General features: G+C 36.1%; 1 protein-coding gene across 2 annotated transcripts in view; it reads left to right on the top strand.

Moving 5' to 3' along the window:
* Positions 1-21,882, top strand: part of usta (uronyl 2-sulfotransferase a) — a 75,638-nt gene that overhangs the window by 40,742 nt on the left and 13,014 nt on the right. Inside the window, exons 2-5 of one of the 2 annotated variants that reach the window (XM_067384002.1) lie at positions 8,036-8,079; positions 16,177-16,332; positions 21,063-21,142; positions 21,262-21,415. In XM_067384002.1, coding sequence (XP_067240103.1) covers positions 8,036-8,079; positions 16,177-16,332; positions 21,063-21,142; positions 21,262-21,415 — 434 coding nt within the window. Of the gene's footprint in view, positions 1-8,035; positions 8,080-16,176; positions 16,345-21,062; positions 21,143-21,261; positions 21,416-21,882 lie in introns of both variants that reach the window. The other variant, XM_067384001.1, reaches the window with a different exon arrangement.

Below are 21,882 nucleotides of genomic sequence, written 5' to 3'. Positions count from 1 at the left end.
CATGATTTCGTTTACCAGGGAATGAATTGATAAAATTTTAGCTACATTCAAAAACTGGAAGTCCAACATAAGTTATCTTCCATAATAGAAAAATGGGAGTTTTTGATATTCCTGGACAACAATTAAGCACATCCTAAAGTCCCTGAATAATCTTCTAGTTGTAAATGGTGGTTTCATGTGGCTTCTTTTGTAGGCGAGTATGGGAAAGAGCGCAGGTCAGTATATGTGGCCATTGCGACGCACACTTCCCATAAGACAAGGCCGAGGCCAGAGCAGGTGAGCAGAGGTATGTACAGATCCACAGGAAATAACGCACATGAAAACCAGATGGTCCTGGATTCTTTCTGACCCCAACCCACTTTTTGTTACCCTTGCTAGATTGATTTTTTCATGATTAATCTGGGAAACGTAACCTTATCTTGAGCAGCCATTTTCTTTCTGGTTCTACTTATTTGTTTTGTTCATATGTTTGGGTTTTGTATTTTCTGTAAAAGCAAACAGAGTAATTTTAACATCATTAACTTGCATAAGATCTTTTTCTTTGTTATATAACATTTCCTTTTGAACTAGTTCTGAGTCAGATTAGCTTTGGCTTAGCTTCTTAGCTTCTCTGCTTTACATCCTCTTATTGACATTTATCTTGACCGTGGGTTACAGAACAGACACATGCATATTATAAATGATCCAAATAATGTTTATTTTCAGTGTGAGAGTCATCATTTTTTAAATGATTTCGTTTTTATATATACACACACACACCATTTACAAGTTTGGGGTTGGTAAGATTTTGTATGTTTTTAAAGAAGACTATTATGCTCACCAAAGCTGCGTTTATTTGAACAGAAATACAGTAAAAACAGTTTAAAATGTAATTCATTCCTTTGATGGCAAAGCTGAATTTTCAGCAGCCAGTCTTTAGTGTCACATGATCCTTCAGAAATCATTCTGATATACTGATTTGGTGCTCAAAAACATTTCTTATTATTATCATTGTTGAAAACAGTTGCTGCTTAATATTTTTCAGGAAACCATGATACATTTTCCAGGATTCTTTGATGAATAGGAATTTCAAAAGAACAGCACTTATTTGAAATAGAAATCTTTTGTAACATTGTAAATGAATCTTACTGATTTTTTTTTTTTCAAAAGTAGATATATGTCATTATACTCTACTTCTAATCAGCATGACTCAAGTGCAATGAATTATGAAGATCTCAGTGTGTGTGGAGCAGTGAACACTACGTAGAGATGATTTGTGTGGCATAAGTGTGGTGTACCTTTGGATCAAAGCCTCACAAATGAAGAGCTTGAATCAATCATGCCCAATGCTAACATTAGACACAAGCCACCTTATAAATCTTGACACAGCTTTCTAGGCTCCTTCAAGAACTTGGACCTCACTAGGTGATGGTTCCTAAAACAACAAAACATAGCAATTATTTATAAAAAAAGGACAGCAGATGTCCATCAACTCTACCACATTTGGCAGGTGGTAACAGGGTTAGACCTATAGAATAACAGTCCTGGGTGGAGACTTTTAAACCCCCCACTGTCATTAGACTGATGGGCTAATGTTGGGCCACTCCTACATGCTAAATGAAAGGGTTGAGTGAAGTCTGACCACATATGGCTATGAGGACTTGTGTCGCCACACAGAGTAAGAAACCTGCACACTGCTTTATGCAGTAGGGGCAGCTGAATATGGTGTCGGAAATAAAGAAATACGTCTCTGATGTTATTTAAACAGGGTGTGTTTAACCAGACTGATGTCATTATTTCAGGACCCTCTAACCATATGCCATATGTTCTCGAGTCGGCTATGTTAGTGCTGCCTACACACCAGCAGGAGTGTGAGAGTGCATAAGTGTGCTGTCAGCCTGTCTGTCACACACCCTCTAAAGCACTTACTTCACTGAGTACAGTGTAGGTGTAAGACAGTGGGATCAATTGAGACTTTTGTAAGGTTGTAGATCAAGCTTGTACTGGCAGTTATGGACTGAAGCCAATAAGCCACCTGACACATAATCACCTGGAGCTAATTTGGGCTGGAAACAGTTGCATTCTGTTAATAATCACTATGAGAACTTTTTGTTTATGTTATTTAGCTATTTTTTTTTTTCTGAATGACTGACATTGTTGAAGCATGTTCAAGCTCACATTTGCATGCATCAGCTGTATCAAAGTTTTGATAAGTTCAAAAGTCATTTTTCTTTTGAAAAATTTGAATTGATGTAACATTTGTCATTGAAACAGGATTAATTTAAATTCCATTTCATTGCAAGCAAAATATAAAGAAGCCTTTCAGAATCCACAGCACAATTAAAGGCATTTATAAAAGCAACTGGCATGAAGATGGTACATTAAAAAAGAATTGTTAAAATAGCAGAAATAATTTTGATGTGGAGTATTTAATATTCTGAAGCATATATATATATATAGCATATATATATATTATATATATATATATATATTACATTACACTTTGTCTTCACTCATATGTGTATTTCTAAAAATAAATGTGTATTATATGAAATGTGTATTTTTTATATATATTTATATATATATATATATATATATATATATATATATATATATATATATATATATATATATATATATATATATATATATATATATATAAAAATACACATTTATTTAATTGAGGGCCGACTGACACTTTGCTTTGGATAGTTGGCTAGCTTGTTTCCTAAAATCCAGCCTTTGAGTTCAGAAGAATGCTGAGCAAGAGCCAGATGTTTTTTGCTTTAATGTTCATGTTCAGAATCTCCTTCTGTACTCAGATGTCTCGAAAATGTTGTACCTGTGGTCACAGATTATTACAGGATGTGATTTGAAAATGTCGTCTGGATGAAAATAGCCAGCGGCTTTTGTGTTTTGTATACCTCACGACCGAGATGTCGACCCTGTGTGGCTTCCTGTTCTGCCTCTGGAGTATTTCTGGCTCTCATCTCTAAACCATACTTTAAAGAGTCACCAATTTCATAACTCTAATTAAACATTACATGCCGAAAGCATACGTTTAGGGAATTCTGACAAAACAACAGCATTCCTAAGCCAAGCCAGCTGCATAGAGAAAATTCCATTTCGGAGAATGTTTTGCTTTGTGAAAGCCAAAAAAGGATACTTTTGCGTGAACGAATGGTTTTATTTTTAAATGTTCCTGCTGGGGACTGGAGTGTTTGTGAGTATGCCAAGTTAGTGGCTTTTTCCATCAATGTCATTATGACTTTTTGTGTTTTAATTATAGGTTATTAATGATCCTCTTATAAACAAAGCAAGCTTTAAACCGGCTTCAACACAACCCAGGAACAAAGTTGACAGAAATGCATCGCTGCTTGATTTCTTTCCAGCCTTCGCCCACTCTCTCTGTTTCATGCAACTGGCCCATGCTAATCATTGCAGAAGTCCTCTGTTTACGTTTTGCATTTTTGCTGCTTTGGTCTCCAATTATTTCCAAGCCTGGCGACCTGAATGACTTGCCTGGAGTCTGAGAATCTGACCCCAGACGACTGCAGCCGGGACGGGTAGTTAGTGCAGGTGCTAATTGGCTTTGAGGGGTTATGAAGGTCCAATATCAGATGAAGAGCGATGCAGACCAAAGCCTGGTCCGAGGGTGCCGGCATGGGGGGTAAACAGGGTACTTGGGCTTTCGGTGGATAATTGAACAAGCCCCCCATAAACTGCTTAATCCTGATAGTAGTGACAAGTACATTTTAGGACAAGGTCATGCTGAGATTTTTACAGCACTATAGCATGAATTAGAAGAATCGCTTTTATTCATTTTTAAAAACATTGCAATGCTGAAAATGTAACGTGAATTATCTCAGGAGTTTGTCACTTGTAACTTACATGATGCTTTTATTCTAAAATAGGATATTTACTATAATACCCCTAGTGAAAAATAAATATACAAAAATGTATTTGAAATACATTTATTTTATACTAAGTATACTACAAATACACTTTAAATATCTTGCATTTAAAGAGTGATATTATAAAGTGATCATACTATCCTTACTTATTTTATGCTTAATATTAAGAAACATGCATTGTGCAAAAAAAAGAAGTACTCCAAATAAAGTTTAATTATAATATATATACAGTCAAACCTAAATTTATTCAGATACCTTGAACATTTAATTCATTATTACAGTTTTTTCGCTGTAGTTTAAAAAGATCTCAGAGTTAAACTGTGTCAGAAAAAAATTATCTTAATTATGTCAGATAATGAACAGATAAAGAACATTTAAGCAAAATATGTTCAGGTCAAAGTGTCTGAATAATTTTTGGTCCTACACTTTTATCAATTTTACTGGTAGTCCACTGTATGAAAATTTTTGGGGTATAATATGTCACAGTTTACTTTATTTTGCTATCCTCACTTACATAAATGAACTATAGCGTCCTGCATCCACTAGTAAAAATTAGGGATGCTCCGATCAGGATTTTGGCAGCCGATACCGAGTACCGATTTCTTGTCATGGTGATCAGCCGATACCGAGTACCGATTTCAATGCTTCACTGATTTGTAAGCTCTTTGATCACCTTTTCTCCAGATAAAAAAATACTATAGATGTTGCCTTTATTTTATTTTTGTTCCATTTTTATGGTAATGTATGTAATGCAACTATAGTTTTAACAATGCACTAAATCACAACAATTATTCATTATACAGTGAATATTTTAATATGCCTTTAAAATGGTGTTCCTGCACAGAAAAAAACAAACAAACAAAATGAAGCAGTCTTATGCAGCCCACAAGGTTTATTTAAAAATTGTACAATAGTAAAATGTTGATGACAAAATAAACATTTAATCTCCTAAAATGGAGAAGTCTGAATTAACTTAAACATTGTCCAATACCAGTCCTAGCAGGACAACATAACCAAGAAAAATACATTTAAAGTCCTAAAACAACAAATCGGATAAGTGTGATGCAGCTCATTAGGTTTACTTAAAAACTGTCCCATAGTAAAATGTTGAGGACAAAATAAACATTTAATCTCCTAAAATGGAGTAGTCTGAATTAACTTAAAAACTTTTCAGAATGTCTGTAATGGATGGCTGAGTGAGAGTCGTATTACTAGTTGTTACCGTTGCCTTTTTTGCAGTTGCCAGTTTTTCATATTCAGCATAAGTCTCGCGGTGGCTTGTTCTCAGGTGCCGAATCAGGTTCGTCGTATTGAACGTTTTGGACAATACTCCTCCACAAGAGATTTCTTCAGAACATACACGGCAAATCGCGAATTTTTCATTGTTTCTCGCAACGTCATAGAAATTCCACACAGGTGACGACATGTCTGCAGCGCTATGTTCCCGCGCGTCCTCACACTCACGCGCTGACGTCATCAAATTGCGATCGGTTCGTGAGATCGGCCAAGTTAGTGAGTACCGATCGAGTCATAAAATATGATTATCGGCCGATTCCGATCTCGGGCCGATCGATCGGAGCATCCCTAGTAAAAATATATAAAAAATTATATCTAGTGTGAATCATTTTTGGTTTGACTGTATATCAGTAAGTCTTAAGTGATATGTCAGTAAATATGTTAACAGATTAGTACTATACTTGATATGAAATAAATGCATTTTTAAATACATTTTGATATAGATTTTTTTCACTATCAACCAATCATTCAATTAATCAAGAGAAGGGTACAAGATTTATAAACTCACCACATTTTTTTATGTTCTCTGGGTTTTATTTCAAACCATTTGAAAGGCACTTACTATCATGACTCTTAGAAACATAGCCTATAGTAAAAATAGGCTTTCTGCATTCCCCCTTTCTGCATTTCACTTAAATTATGACAGATTGCATATGATGTTCCTCATCTGTAATAATAAATACACTGTGGATGAATAGACTGAATCAACTTCCTCATGTCTTGTATGTCAGCAGCATATGAGTCCACATAAATGTAGCGTGCACATAGTGTGTGTGGTTGAAGATATATGACCCTGTTAACAAGATCTCAGTGCTGACAACAGCCACTAAAAGAGGAACATGAGGTCTGATAAATTCTTCTGATGGATTACAGAGAAACTGAGACAGAATCCCTTTGACCTCATTTAAAGATTAAAGGGTTAGTTCACCCAAAAATCATTGTCATTTATCAAAATCATTTATTACTCACCCTCATGCCGTTCCACACCCGTAAGACCTTCGTTAATCTTCAGAACACAAATTAAGATATTTTAGATGAAATCCGATGGCTCCGTGAGGTCTTCATAGGGTGCAATGACATTTCCTCTCTCAATATCCATAAAGGTACTAAAAACACATTTAAATCAGTTCATGTGAGCACAGTGGTTCAATATTAATATTATAAAGCGACGAGAATATTTTTGGAGCGCCAAAAAAAATAACAAAATAACGAGTTATTTAGTGATGGCCGATTTCAAAACACTGCTTCAGGAAGATTCGGAGCACAAATGAATCAGTGTATCGAATCTGATACACTGATTCACTGATCGCCAATGTCACGTGATTTCAGCCGTTGGCAGTTTGCAACGCGATCTGAATCATGATTCGATACACTGATTCATAATGCTCCGATGCTTCATGAAGCAGTGTTTTGAAATCGGCCATCACTAAATAAGTCGGGTTTTTTTTTTTTGTTGTTTTTTGGTGCACCAAAAATATTCTCGTCGCTTTATAATATTAATATTGAACCACTGTACTCACATGAACTGATTTAAATGTGTTTTTAGTACCTTTATGGATCTTGAGAGAGGAAATGTCATTGCTCCCTATGAAGGCCTCACGGAGCCATCAGATTTCATCTAAAATATCTTAATTTGTGTTCCGAAGATTAACAGTCTTACGGGTGTGAAACGACATGAGGGTAAGTAATAAATGACAGAATTTTCATTTTTGGGTGAACTAACCCTTTAAAGATATGTTTTGTTTTTGTTTTTTCTTTTTGTTTTGTTTTTTTTACATGAAATTGATGTATAAAAAGACTTCTATTTCAAATAAATTCTGTTCTTATGAACTTCATCAACCTGAACTTGTTCTGAACTTGTTTACACCTAGTCACTTCATGCATTTTTACTGATCAGATAGCTATCAGATTTATTAAAGGGGACATGAATTGAGAAATCACATTTTGTTTTGACATGGAGTAGGGATGTTTAACTGACCCTAAACTTTTAAATGGTAGTGTAGTGTATATAATTCAGTAAACACAAGAATCATGTCTCAAGAGAGTATATTTACTATTTGCATATAGTGTCACATGCTGAAAGATGTTACATTACTGCCACCATCAGTCTGGGACAGTACATTCTATTTGCTGTACTTTGTTTGTTTGTGATATATCTGTGCCGAAACTGTTCAAGATTAATGACTTCTTGCTCAGAGGATGGGAACGCATCTATCTCTGTCTATGAATATCTCATTCTTTTACTCCACCTTATACTGAGAAAGTTGAAGAAAGGCTGAGAAGTATAGCAGCTCTATGTTGCTGGATGAGTTATTTATTCAGCAGATGGACACAGGCAGAGCACAACAGATAGAGTTAAAGGAGCAATGTATCTTCATGTGTAAATGAAAATTCTGTCATAATTTACTCACCCTCATGTCAGTCCAAACCTGTATGATGAGTAAATAATAAAATACCATGTTTTGGATTAATGATGCCTTTAACACTGATTCCAGCAAGACATCAGGAGTGGAGGTTAAAGAGGAGACTCTTGTTTGAGATGAATGAGTGTCTCCTTATTTTTAGCCACTACTGTACAACAGAAGGCATTGCATTAAGAGGCTGTTTCTCTCTTAAACACCCATGGAAACACACTTTTTCCGTTTTCTCACAGTGGGTTTCACCTGGCTCTAATGCAGATTTTCATTGCTGATACATCTCAAATGCTGAATCTGCTCTATTCCAAAATATAGTTGTTCACTGAATGTGCTAAAAAAGTTTTGTTTTGTCTGCGTTGTTCTCTAAGGTTATGATTTACTAAATAACAGATGTATGCAGCTCACTCTGACACTCAATTTTCTTCACAGGAGAATCCACTTTTGTTGATGACCACGGGCCTCCTACACCAAGGGTAAGTGGGGTTCTTTGCATTATCAAACTCTTTTTCTCTCTCTTGTTTTCCTCAAGTTCAAAATGTACTGTACAAAACATCCCTCTCTGCGATTGTCCTGTTATTTTGGCCTTCCCACACTAGAGGAAAACATTTCAAGACTTGACAGTGACTGGAAGTTCTCTCACACACACACATGCATACAGACACAAATTCACATTTATCAACCCCATGAAAAGGTTTGAGGAATGTGTTTTTATTTCCTGTGTTGATGTATTTCCTAATGAAGCAGGAAGTTTGAGAGGGACATGTTGAAGGGTGTTTTACTTGTCTTACACAGTTTTGTTAGAGGTCGCACTGGTGCCACTACATGTTATACTGATAAGTGCTGACATTTCTGTTGCATTTGAGAAACATTAAACGGTAAATGCGCTTTGAGTGCATGAAAAAAAGTGGAACAAAACAATGCTACTCTTTTGAACTGCACCACATGGACCATTTATCAGCTCGGCTCAAAAGACAGAGCCACAAGACGCTGACCATCTCGATCACACCACTAAACAGCGCTCTGAGATCCAGTGAGAAGTGTTCAAGTTCAGGGCAGAGTGCTCCGATATAAAAGTGTCTCTGTGATTAAACTATAGTTCAAAGCCAGATGAAACTATGCTGACATTCTCAACAACACTGATGTGAGAAACAGGAGAAACATTGTGTCACAACTAGGGTTGTAACGATATACCGGTATGATGATATCACGGTATGAACACGTACGATTATCATATCGTGTACATTTGCTTATTTTCGGTATTGTAAAAAAAATAATAATAATAAGACGCAGAATTTCACTTGCGCATAGACAACAACTTTCCACTTCACTACACTCTAAACTTGCTCCACACATACAGCAGACAATGTCAGAGACAGAAGTTGCTATCTCTAATCTCTATGCCCCGTTGAAAAATAAGTTACAATTTGCATTATGGGAATACTTTAGATATAGAAAAACAAACGCGGGGCTGTCCTCGAGTGTAGATATCCAAAAACAATGCGGGCGCAAAGTAGGCCTACCTGCAAAAGGAGGAAATGCATCGAACATGTTCACCTATATTCGAGAACACCATCCGTGTAGATACAGGTATGTTCCGTTTATAACTTAGGTCGTATGATGTGATGGAGAGGGAATCCCGGAATCCAGTCATGAAAATGGAATGTACAGTATAACGCAGCAATATCAGGTAAAAACGCGCGATTTGTTGGACTGATGAATAAAACATACTATAAATCAAATGGCCTAGGCGGGCTCTGTGAATATTAAAGCGCAAAAAGACGGCTGTATAAATATATCTGTTTGTTTTGCGTGCCTGCCTGTGTGAATGAGCTGCGCTGTTTCCTGTACTACATACTAAAGTATGCGCGACGCTCTTATTGTTTTTTCAGTGTTTGAAGTCTCGTCATCCGAGGACATGAACACAAACATATCCAAGGTTGCTCTGAGATAGCGCTTAATGAGCATTTCATCATTTTATTTGAGAAAAAACATTGTCAAATACACTGAAACTCAAAGCTCTGCACTACATCCCGTCAAAATAAAAGACCGCTTTTTAACCCGAAGTTTTTAACTCGAAACTGAAATTTATTATAATTGTTAAATAGAATGTACTTCTCAAAATAATAATAAAAAAATTAATTTCATTTACATAATTTTTGATAATATTTGTATTAAAAAATAAAAGCCAGAAGAATGAAGTCAAAGCAGACTTTCTGAATTTTAATTATTAATAAAAGATCTTCTAATCCATAATCATTTATTAAATGTATTTGATTGTTTTTGATTATTGAAATCTGAATAAAGAAAACAAACATTTTAATTAATTTATTGGTCATTTTAATTGATGGTATAAATAGTAATTGATTGTTTAATACCGTGATACCGTGAAACCGTGATATTTACTCAGACGGTTAGGCCTATCATACCGTGGAAATCTCATACCGTTACAACCCTAGTCACAACGATCCAGTTAGAAGGCTTTTCAACCCACAAATCACCAACATTTACCATGGATTTACTGTAATACCACTAACTGTACTTTTTGCATGACTAAGGTGCTATGCATGGTTTTACATGGTATCTGAGCATCAGAGGTTACTGTGGCTCTTTTCACACAGCAATAGAATATGGTTGTGAGTCCTGTATTTGACTCCTCCTTTATATGATTGCATTCACACACAGTTTAGTTATTTACGGGAGTGATAACCACATTCTATCACCTATAAATTTACGGCATTCTCCGCAAATCTCTGCTGTTTGAGCCGGACTGGACAACTAGATATTCGTCATGTCACAGTGCAAAAAAAAAAAAAAAAAACACTCTGAGCTGCAAACCACTAACTGCTGCTGCTTCTGATTGTTTTTAGAGGGAAGAGTTGCCCACAACTGCAGTGCCAGTTTAGTTTTTTTTTTTTTCCATAAGTTGCATAGAGAAGGCGTAGGACATACAGCGTAAGCTTTCTGAAGTGCAAGGTGATAATTTGTGTTTATAAAGCATATACAGTTATATTTTTTTCAAAAATGACATTATTGTTTCGCTAGATAAGACCCTTATTCCTCGTCTGGTATCATTTAAAGCCCTTTGAAGCTGCACTGAAAATGTAATTTTGACCTTCAACCATTTGGAGGCCATTGAAGTCCACTATAAGGAGAATAATCCTGGAATGTTTTCATCAAAAACCTTAATTTCTTTTCAACTAAAGAAAGAAAGACATGAACATCTTGTATGACATGGGGGTGAGTAAATTATCAGGAAAATTTTATTTAAAAGTGGACTAATCCTTTGACTTAGACAACATGTAGGCTAAATAAGATATTCATTGTGCAGTCAGCTTCATTGATTATAGCAGAACTTTGAGATCATGCTTGCTTTTCTGTTCAAATTATAGTGATTTGCGACTGAGCTGCTTTAATAACTAATCATTTATGGGGAGCACTTATGCTGGTATGTGATAGGTTGCTGCTAGGTGACATATAACTTCAAAGATCATATTTAAATGTCATTAAATGTGAGCATCAAACCTTACCCTGGAGTTCATTCACCCTTTCCAAAAACATTTTGTTTTTCATTTTTATTTTCAGGGTCAACAAAGGAGCGAAACAAGCAGTTTCGCAAAAGTTAACTCAACACACACACTGACATGACAACTAATCTTATCAGCACTTCCTACAGAGAGGACAGCCCTGATCATTGACACAGATTAGAAAGAGAGTGAGTGAGCGAGTGAAATAGAACGAGTGGAAAGAACAAGCTTGATTTAAGAGGAGTGTCATTACACGCACTCTGCAAAAGAGGTTAAGCCCAGTGAAAGTTTCAGCTGGGTTTGCTCAGAGGATGAACGATAGGTCTGTTTCATAATAGTAGGGTTGAAGCCATCACTGTGGTCTGTCTATGGTTTTTATAGAGACTTGTTGAAAAAGAAGTCATTATAAGTGTTATAGGACACAGTTGTTTTAAGATGAGAGTCCCAAAGCACTTGTTACACGTGCGAGAATAAGTGAACTTGGTTTGATTTCCCTGTAGATTTCAAATGACTTATAACTGGGATTGTAATCAGTGTTATAATCAGTGATTTGTGGTCAAAAAAAACTTCTCTGCACTGCTATTTTCCTTTTTGGTTTTTGTGTCTCTGCTATGAAATATAGGTTCAAATGATTCAGAGACTTTGGAATGCTGGAATGATTCATTGATAGTACAGAGAACTGTGTGTGAGTGCACTCGCATATGACAAAAGAGTCCAGAAGAGAACAGGAGAGGGGGTCCACCCATAAAAGTACTCTTGTGAACAAATGTGAACTTTTTATTGTTTCTAACTAGAGAGGGATTGTTCTGTGCTAAGTATTGGCATGTCTTGTATTGAATATACACTGGAGAGGCCTCAATGCCACAGTCAATTAAGTCTTTATTAACAGTTTATGAAATAACCTGCCTCCTTGGAGCAGTGCTGTAAAACATTTGTTAAAACATTCTGATAATCATCCCATAGCAAATTGTGAGGGTGTTTAACAATATGATTAATTAATCTCAATTAATTGCATACATAGTTTTTGCTGTGAAAGTATTAAATATTTCAATTCAAATGAATCAATGCAGGGTTTTTCCTGGGTCAAAAATGGTCTTCGGTGGTGACAGACATGGTCATCCATACAAACAGTAAAAAGTGCCCTACCCACGTGATCTGCGAGCCCGATACTGACAATAAAGTACCCGTCACTTTCACTGTAATTCTTTCTTGCCCTCTTTGCAAAAAAGTGATTTTATAGCTTTGTAAGAGAATATGCTTTTTTGCTAAACCTGAAAAGTGTTAAAAAGTAGCATTTAGAAGTTATATTAACTAATAATATCATTTTCTACCATATACAATTGAAAGCACCTAGCTAACAACAACTTGCTTTGTTCTTGTTTCACCTCACTCCAGTCTAAATTAACTGATTTTATAGGTAGGCCTAATTTACTACACATTATCATTTAAATAACCTGAAAATATTGTGGATTATTAAGGCTAATTTTACTAACCACTCTTGCTAAATGGGGTAAGCACACTTATGTTCTCATTTCAGAGTTGTTCGAGTAAATGATTCATTATAGACCCTGTAGACAGATCAGTTGTTGTCATGATTCATTAAAACGAATCTGTTCAAATGAGTCATTAGGTCGCGAATTGGAGATTAGCGGACGTTGACGCGTTGCGTGTGAATCGCGACTGTTATTAGGACATCGCAAAAGATTTGTCTACACAGAAAACACTTCATCACTGGATAGGATTTTCTTTTTGTTTACTGAAAGTGTGGTTTATGTCAGCTGTACGTGCAGGGCGCCTGTCAGAGAAGATGAGGTGACGTTCTTTTGAGCACTATTCACACCCAGCGGTTATTCAGGAAAAACATTCTCAGAATGCACCTTGTGAAACATAAATTTGGTCTTACGAACTTTTAGCATTGTGTCAGTTGATTTAGATTATTATGTGTGAGGTAGAGTGAGTGCAAAGACAGTGCTTACTTTGAAGACATAGAGAGCTCGCGCGCACGAGGGAGGAGCTCTCTGGGAGGAGCGTTCTGTCCGTCAGCACTGTCGTCTCCCTCCTTCATTTTACAGTCGAATGGTGGCTAGAACGGCTCCAGTTTCAAAGGTCAATACGGAATGGATTAATCTGCGTTATTTTTTTAATGCGTTATTTTTTCTCAGATTAATTAATTGAAATTAACACGTTATTTTGACAGCCCTAGTTTTATAGTATATTCACTATACAATCCAGAGTTCAAGTAATAGCAAATTTGAACTAGTTATATTTGTATTTAATATTGAATAATCATATTATATTATCTAAAATCCTGCATAAGAAGTCTACAAGATATATAAGATATTTGCAAGGAAAAGTGGAAGAAAATAAGGATTATAAGAAAGAGAAGACAAAAGAGTTTCTTCACTGGAATGCTCATCTTTGACCCTGAGCCAAAAAGATGGACAAAGATGAGACTGTGTGCATCAGCAGCTGTCTAAAGACAGAGATTGAAATAGAAAAAGACTCAAACAGACATATTTAATTATAGTGTTCACGCTTGATTTGATTTCATAAGAGACAACCTATGTTTGTTTTAGCCTGATTTCCTTGGCAGAGCTGTACTCCTGAATATGAAAGTAATGTAATCAAACTCCAGTTCAATGTGTGCATGTGTATAAATCATCCTCTTTCAACCAGGACTGCTTCAGTTTACTATAAAAAGATCTATTTATAAATCTTCATTATTTTCCTAGGTCATAATGTTTTAGGTGGATCTGTCTAGTTTGGGAAAGTCTTTGGTAGCTGAAACCCCCACAGTTACTAAAAGACCCCAAACCAGCAATGATAACAACCAGTTTTAACCTCTCACAGCTGTGGAAAACATACAAACTCTGAACAGACGTTTACAGATTTGACAAGAACTCAACAAACACACAGTACTACAAAAATGCAACAGTCTCATCACTGTACAGGCCACTACCAGCATCTGCAACTCAACTGATCAAGTATGGCACTAGCAACATTAAGGTCATGGCTTTGAATCCTGTGCCTGTACTGATTTTGTACTGTCAAAATGCAAACTCAAGTGCATTGGAATTGCAATTATTTGAAATAGAACATTGTTAACAATACAATTGTCTTTACTCTTACTTTTGATCAATTTAATGCATCCTTGCTTAATAAAAGTATTAATTTCTTAAAGTGATAAATATATTATTGACCCAATCTTTTGAACTGTAGTGTAAACATAGTGAATCTATAAAAGGCTTCTGAAAGAGAATCTAAAAATCGCATTTATTTAGCATTAGATTAGGAAGGACATATATAGAAGCGTGATTATCTAAGAAGAAGAGTGAGACAGATAATGTCGAGAGAGGGAGAGAAATGGAGATTGAGTGAAGGAAAACAGGATGGGGGAGAAATGGCAAGGCAGCTGGGCTCAGACAAGGCCTCTTATGTGTGTGCGAGGTGAAAAGAGGGTATTCTATGTGAACTTGAACATATTTGTTGTTTTGGGGGAGAGCACAGTTCCACACTATGGAGTGTGAGACTGAGAGAGACAGAATAATAAAAGGCTTGATGGGGTCCGACAGCAGGGGGTCTTGTTTAGGTAGTAACAAGGGCATGTGTTTACAGACCTGAATAAAAGTTAGCATGACTGCTGTAGTTAAGTTAAAAAACATGTCACACATTCAAACATAAATACATAGACCGCTTTAGACACAAATGTTGGTTCTAAGGAGCATTTCTCATATTGCATACGCCGAGGGGACAGAGCAGTCTTCCAAACCCAGTTTCTTCGAGGATGCTGGCCTGCAGGGAATTCCATTCTTCTTTCCACACTGGATGATCATCCAGGAATTTAAACATTTCCTCTGACTCTTTTTTAAAGACTCATTCTTATGGTGGTGTGGAGTAGCGAATAAAGATATGGGGCCTCGTGTATAAAACTTTCTGTAGATTTCATCCTAAAAGTGTGCAGATTCATATTTATAAAAACCATGCATATGCCAGAACCTGTGCAAAATTAACTTAATACAACCCAGTCACAGGAAGACTGTGTATGTACATATATCTCCACCCTTTCTCCTCCCAGAAATAACCATTTATGGAGCTTACAACACCTAGTTTTACCATGCATATCCTCATCTGCATATTATTTCCATCCACGATACCGTTTAACGGTACAGGACGTTACATTGCTAAAATAATAATTCATTATCCTTGCCTTGTTTTAGAATAAATAAATAAATCAAAACTGTATAAAATACATTTCACAGAACATTTTCAGAGAAGAGTTTTCTTATCTTTTCCACAGGCCAAATAGTATTTTTAATTGCTTCAAACAAATCAAATTTATGCAATTTTAGGATGTTTATATATTTTTAATGGAAACAGGTAGCCCTTATATTTTTTGCAGTGTAAATAATTGTCTGACTCCGTGTGTTACTGACAAAATATTTTAAAAATAAATTTGAGGTGCCGGAAGAGGTTTGTTCTCGCGCGTCAAGCAGGTTCGGTTGAGCTTCTGTTTATGTTCGCTGATCAATGTTTATGTGAATAAAAGCCTAAATAAAAACTGTTCATCATATAAAGCAATCGAGTCTCTTCAGACAATTTGGACTAAACCGCTCAATTCATATGGATTCTCTTTACGAAGCGTCAAAATGTCTTTCTTTCTTTCTTGCTTTCTTTCTGCCATAATCTAGCACTTGACTTAAAGGCATAACAATAGACGACGTCAAATATTAAAAGGTATAATTTTATAGCATATTTCAAAATTATTATTTTTCCTTCATATATTTATTTTTCTTTTTATATCTTACTATACATTCTATACATTCTGTAATGTGATGCCTAAATTCACTTTTAGCAAACAAACAATTTATTTCTGTTCTCTTAATAGATTAGACTTTTAGTAAAGAATTATCAATTAACAGCTATTGGTCACAAATAAAATGGATTATGTCTGTCAGAATTGGCCAGAATTTCAATGTTGGTGCATCCCTCTTTCTTCTTCTTCCTCTTTCTCCTAATAACTATGTATTTCAATGTCTATATCTCTAGGAGCTGCCATTCCCAAGTCAGGTGATCTACAACAGAGTTGGCAAGTGTGGAAGTCGGACAGTTGTCCTGCTGCTGAGGATTTTGGCAGAGAAGCACCAGTTTAACCTGGTGTCCTCTGACATCCATAACAAAACCAGACTCACAAAGCATGAGCAGGTCAGTGGATGGGTGAGTGTATGACTGAGGCAACTAATGCCTCTGAAAAGTTGTATAGCATGCTAAGATAAAAAGCATACTGTGATGAAAACTTGCTGATGTGATTAAATAAAGGTGTTTGCCAAGGGAAATGCTCACTGAATGCCAGCAGCAATGAAACACATCCGAATGGCACTCATTGTGGAGAAAAACACACACTTTCTTCCTTTGCGGAGAGGAAAAGAAAATATTCTGTCATCCCGCCACACCTCCACACAGCTAAACTCATCTTATGAAAAGCTAAAATAAATAAGCTGATTAAATAACACTCATATACGTTTGTTGAGTGTGAGTTTTATTTGAGAGTGAAATAAAAGTGACTAACATGAAATTGAAGACTTTTTGACTGGGAATTCTGTCTATATCCCAGAGTACACTCATAATTCTTTCTGGACAGCATGGGACCTTCCAGAACCCCAGAATAAAATGATTTTGTGAGTGATACATTATTCATAAGTTTTAGAGAGTAAACTGGTTAGATGTACGGTAAATACTCAAAGCTAATATTAAATGTGTGTGTTTACAGGAGTAAGAACACATACAGGTTTCTTTGCCATCAGAAAGACTAACTCTCCTATATGCTGGTGTGTGTTCAGAAAGATCAGAAAGAGAGCGCAAAAGAGCAAATGAAAGTGGTTCTCAGTGTGTTATCAGATATTCTTAGAATGTTCTCTGACAGCATGGAATTTTCAGAAGATTTCAGCATGGAATAACAAAACCCAAAACAAAATAAGCAAATATAAATATGCAAATTGTGTTCATAGTTTTAGATGTCCTTGAACAGCCTGAGCATCTCTCATTTAGAGACAAACAGTATTCGTCCATACAGTGAAAGTTATCTGATCCCCACCGGTCTTCAAAATATCTTCTGTTGCGTTCTGTTTGAGACTGAGATTACTTATTTGAAAATCTTAAATAAACAAATGTCCATACCTTATTGGTGAAACTACTGCAGGAGCAAACAAGAAGGTGTGAAGGTGTCGTATGAAAAGTTTAACCAGTGGGACCGCACTCAGTCACCTTGCACATACATAAATATTTAAAAAAATAATCCATTTAAGCTCATTTGAACAACATTTGCTGTGTAAATAAATGTATTTATATTTATAAATTTGAAGAAGCTAAAATATAAGATTGGTTTGATTTGATCAATACTTTTGGTCACTTCATAATTTCCATATTTACATTCGTGCTATTTTATTGCTTTCATGACATTAATTGTATTCTAAAATGTGGAAATTATTTTATAATAAGAATGAATGAGAGGGTGGGTCCGTATTTTTCACTGATTAGGTAAAAAATGGATTAAATAACTTATGAATATATAAACAGGTTTAATGTCTTGTTTTGATGTGTATCTTTTGAACACAATTAAAGGTGCCATCGAATGAAAAATTGAATTTACCTCGGCATAGATGAATAACAAGAGTTCAGTACATGGAAACGACATACAGTGATTCTCAAACTCCATTGATTCCTCCTTCTTATATAAATCTCATTTGTTTAAAAGACCTCTGAAAAACAGGCGAATCTCAACATAACACCAACTGTTACATAACAGTCCGGATCATTAATATGTATGACCCCAATATTTGCATATGCCAGCCCATGTTCAAGACATTAGACAAGGGCAGCCAGTATTAACGTCTGGATCTGTGCACAGCTGAATCATCAGACTAGGTAAGCAAGCAAGGACAATAGCGAAAAATGGCAGATGGAGCGATAATAACTGACATGATCCATGATATCATGATATTTTTAGTGATATTTGTAAATTGTCTTTCTAAGGGTGCTTTCACACTTGGTTCGATTGCCTGGACCGAACCCGAGTTCGATTGCTCCCCCCTCCCCCTGCGCCCACTGGACTGTGTTCACATTATATTATTTGGGTCCGACCCGCGGTTCGTTTGCGTCATCAAACCAGCAGCTGTTTACTACGTTGCTTAGTAACAATGGCACAGGAGAAGGCGTCAAAATGCATAACGTTGCTCTCCTCACTTTTATATTTTTGTTTTTGAACCGTTGGTTTTGTTCATAACGGCTCTTGCGTCTATCTGCCGCGAATGTACAATGCTGAAGGCGAGCAGAAATGAGAGAAGCTACGCTACAGCTCTCTGTTTGCAGCACGTGACTCACGCTCATCGGGAAAGTGAGTGAAACACACACAAACTCACATTTTTATCAAATAATACGGCATTAATAGCGGTTCACTTCCGCAATTTGATACATTTGCATTCATATCACAAGCGAACCGTACCGGAGTTCACTTGAACCGCACCCCAGAACACCCTTTTTAAGCGGACTCGGGTACGGTTCGCGGGTGCGCACCCGAGTTCAGAAGACCGTGTTCACATCATCCAAACTTACCGAACTCTGACGTCAATCGAACCCGGGTGCGCACCAAAAGTGTGAAAGCACCCTAAATGTTTCGTTAGCAGGTTGCAAATGTACTGTTAAAGTTACCATCGTTTCTTACTGTATCCACGGAGACAAGACTGCCATCACAATTTTCATTATTAAACACTTGCAGTCTGTATAATGCACAAACACAACTTCATTCTTTATAAATCTCTCCAACATTGTGTAATGTTAACTTTAGCCCATTAGCCATGGAGCACAGCCTCAAACTAATTCAGAATCAAATGTAAACATCCAAATAAATACTATACTCACAGGAATTGATGCATGCATGCAGCATGAATGATGAACACTTTGTAAAGATCCCTTTTTTAGGGTTATATTAGCTGTATGAACTTTGTTTATGCTGGTTAAGGCAGTCGAGAGCTTGGCGACGGGGAGCGCGAGATTTAAAGGGGCTTAAAATATATATATATATATATATATAATATATAATTATGGCTCAAAATAGGCAGTTAAAAAAATTAATAAAAAAAAAATATGGGGTATTTTGAGCTGAAACTTCACAGACACGTTCAGGGGACACCTTAGACTTATATTACATCTTGTTAAAACTGGTTCTAGGGCACCTTTAAAGTTTAATAATCTGATAAACTATTGACCTCGCTTGGGAATTAACCCCTCGGCTTTGCCATTAGTTAGCGTAATGTTCTTTGCATTAAGTGTATTTCCAGTCCTTGTTTTCTCTGGCTGACAGTTGTGATTGTGACTGATTGCCTGTTAGTGGCATTGGAGCATCTGCAGAGACTCTTAAACAAATGCAAATTTCTCTGCGGGATAAGGGTCATAAAACTCTCATTTAGAGAAGAAAGTTTATTTGTGTGTATAGAGGGAAAGTTCAATCTGTTTTTAACAGACCTTTCAATGAGACAAATGAATGAACCTCCTCTCTATTAAACAATCATAATGTTCACATCATTATATGATTGTGTAGAACAAGGTTTTGTCATTAAAGGGGAATTTCATATTCACACAGAAAAGTGTCAGACAAATATGAAAATTCCATCATAAAAGTGGTTCATATGACTATTCCAGTTACCATTCTGGCATTTGACAAGTTGCAGCACAAAACACTAAACAAACTATTATTATTATTATTATATTTTAAATAAACCAAAATTGCTATATTGCCTAAACAGTGTTTTAGTAAGCAAAATAAAGCATCAGGTCATGCAATTATATTAAGACCTGTACATTTTTAATTAGCCTCAAAACACTAAACCACAGACGGCTTACCCAGTGTCACACAACCTGAGGTGTTATTTGTGATGTGGCCCTACCAACACCTCGCACATTGTATGGCCATGTCTGTGCCCATATAAGCATTTACTGCACAGGAAATCTCATTAAGATGATGTCACTACTTCAGGTTGTTACAGAATGTGTGTTTTGGCTTTAACACAGCGTTTGATAAAAGATCAAAGCTTAAGCAGTGCACTTGTTACAGTGTGGTAAGCTGTTTGACGGAGATGTGGGGCAAGAGAGGGAGGGACATAAATAGGTTTAAATTTCGGCATGAAATCTCAATTCTGAGGGTGGTCTTTTCCAAGGAGGGAAACTTCTGGAACTTATTGTTGAGTGAGCTACAAAAAGCAGCACTCTACACATACCGTCCTGGCACACCAGAGCAAGATTACGCCATCCTGCTCCTCATATGGTGATCCGATATAGGGATCGTTAAGTCTCCTTATGCCTGTGTATGTATGTTTGTAGAGACCGTAACGTGCATTTAGGGACACATGGGCTCTATCAGAGCTGACTGGGCCCCCAGCTGGCCCTCATTAGGAAACATTAAGGTAATGAGAAGTCAGCTTCTTTCCACTGCACCACGCACCATCCACGCGAGGAATGTTTCCTTGGTCTGTCTGTGTGTGTGATTCTGAAACTCAGAGGCCTGTTTGCAATGTTTTACGTCTATGGTTTATTTTTTGAATTAGATCCATCGCTGTGGCTGAAGAATTATTGTGTTATAGCCACTGAAGACAGCAACTTCAATTAATTATGGCTGATTTTGGTATACACCCTGTGATTCATTAGTTTGTGAGTGTTTTATTTATTTGTTTGACAGGAAAGATATATAATTACATTTCCTGCTGCCAATGCTTCTGGTGGTTAAATTATTTTTGTTGTTGCGGGATCTGCAATTGTAACATGTTGCACGCCATTACTATTTTGTTTTATCATAATTGTCAGTGTTGCTGGATGAAGAGAGTCTCATGAATAGTTATGTAACATGCATTTTGATCTGTTTATTTGTGTTGATTTATTGCCAGGTGGATTTGATGAGAAACATTAGCACTATTCCACAGCCTTTTCTGTACACCAGACATGTTCACTATCTCAATTTCACAAGGTAAGCAAATCAGGAATTATTTATCTGAATGTATCTGATCAGGACTAAGATAAAAACATTGTTGCCATTAAATTATTGTTCGATACAGTGCTTATTCTCTTTGTCTCTTTCTTTTTCAGGTTTAGGATAGAACAGCCTGTCTACATAAACATCATCAGGGATCCCATTAACCGTTTCCTCTCCAATTACTTTTTTCGTCGCTTTGGGGACTGGAGAGGAGAGCAGAATCACTTGATCCGCACACCCCAGATGAAAGATGACGAGAGATATTTGGTCAGAGGCTCTTTCTAAATTCCTCCTCTTCTTCTAATTCTTGTTCGGAGTTCCTTCTTTACTATTTTCTGACATTTTATTAATCAGGTATTTCTTAAACTACAGGCACTTTTATGTTTCTTGCTTTATAAAAACTAACACATTTCAAATTGTTGTTATATGAAGATTACAGTACATAAAAGTCTTGGGAAATTCACTGAAATATGACTCCATGACAAAAATATTCATTTTTACATTTTTAAAGTTATGATAATCTAAACAAATAAAAAGTGAAATAAATCTGTTCATTATATTGGGTAAAAAAATCCATAAATTTCAGACTTTCCATCTTTTGTGGTGTAATTTTCACCACAACCATAAATTTTGCCCCTAATATATATATATTTTTATATATATAATATAATAAGGTTAGTGCACTTGGTTATTAAGGATACAAAAATGTCAGTGAAGAGCATGCTTGAGATGAA

Source organism: Chanodichthys erythropterus, chromosome 4 (assembly GCF_024489055.1).
Source record: "Chanodichthys erythropterus isolate Z2021 chromosome 4, ASM2448905v1, whole genome shotgun sequence".
Classification (NCBI taxonomy): domain Eukaryota; kingdom Metazoa; phylum Chordata; class Actinopteri; order Cypriniformes; family Xenocyprididae; genus Chanodichthys; species Chanodichthys erythropterus.
Note: the sequence above shows the minus strand (reverse complement) of the source record. Positions and strands in the feature narration are given on the sequence as shown.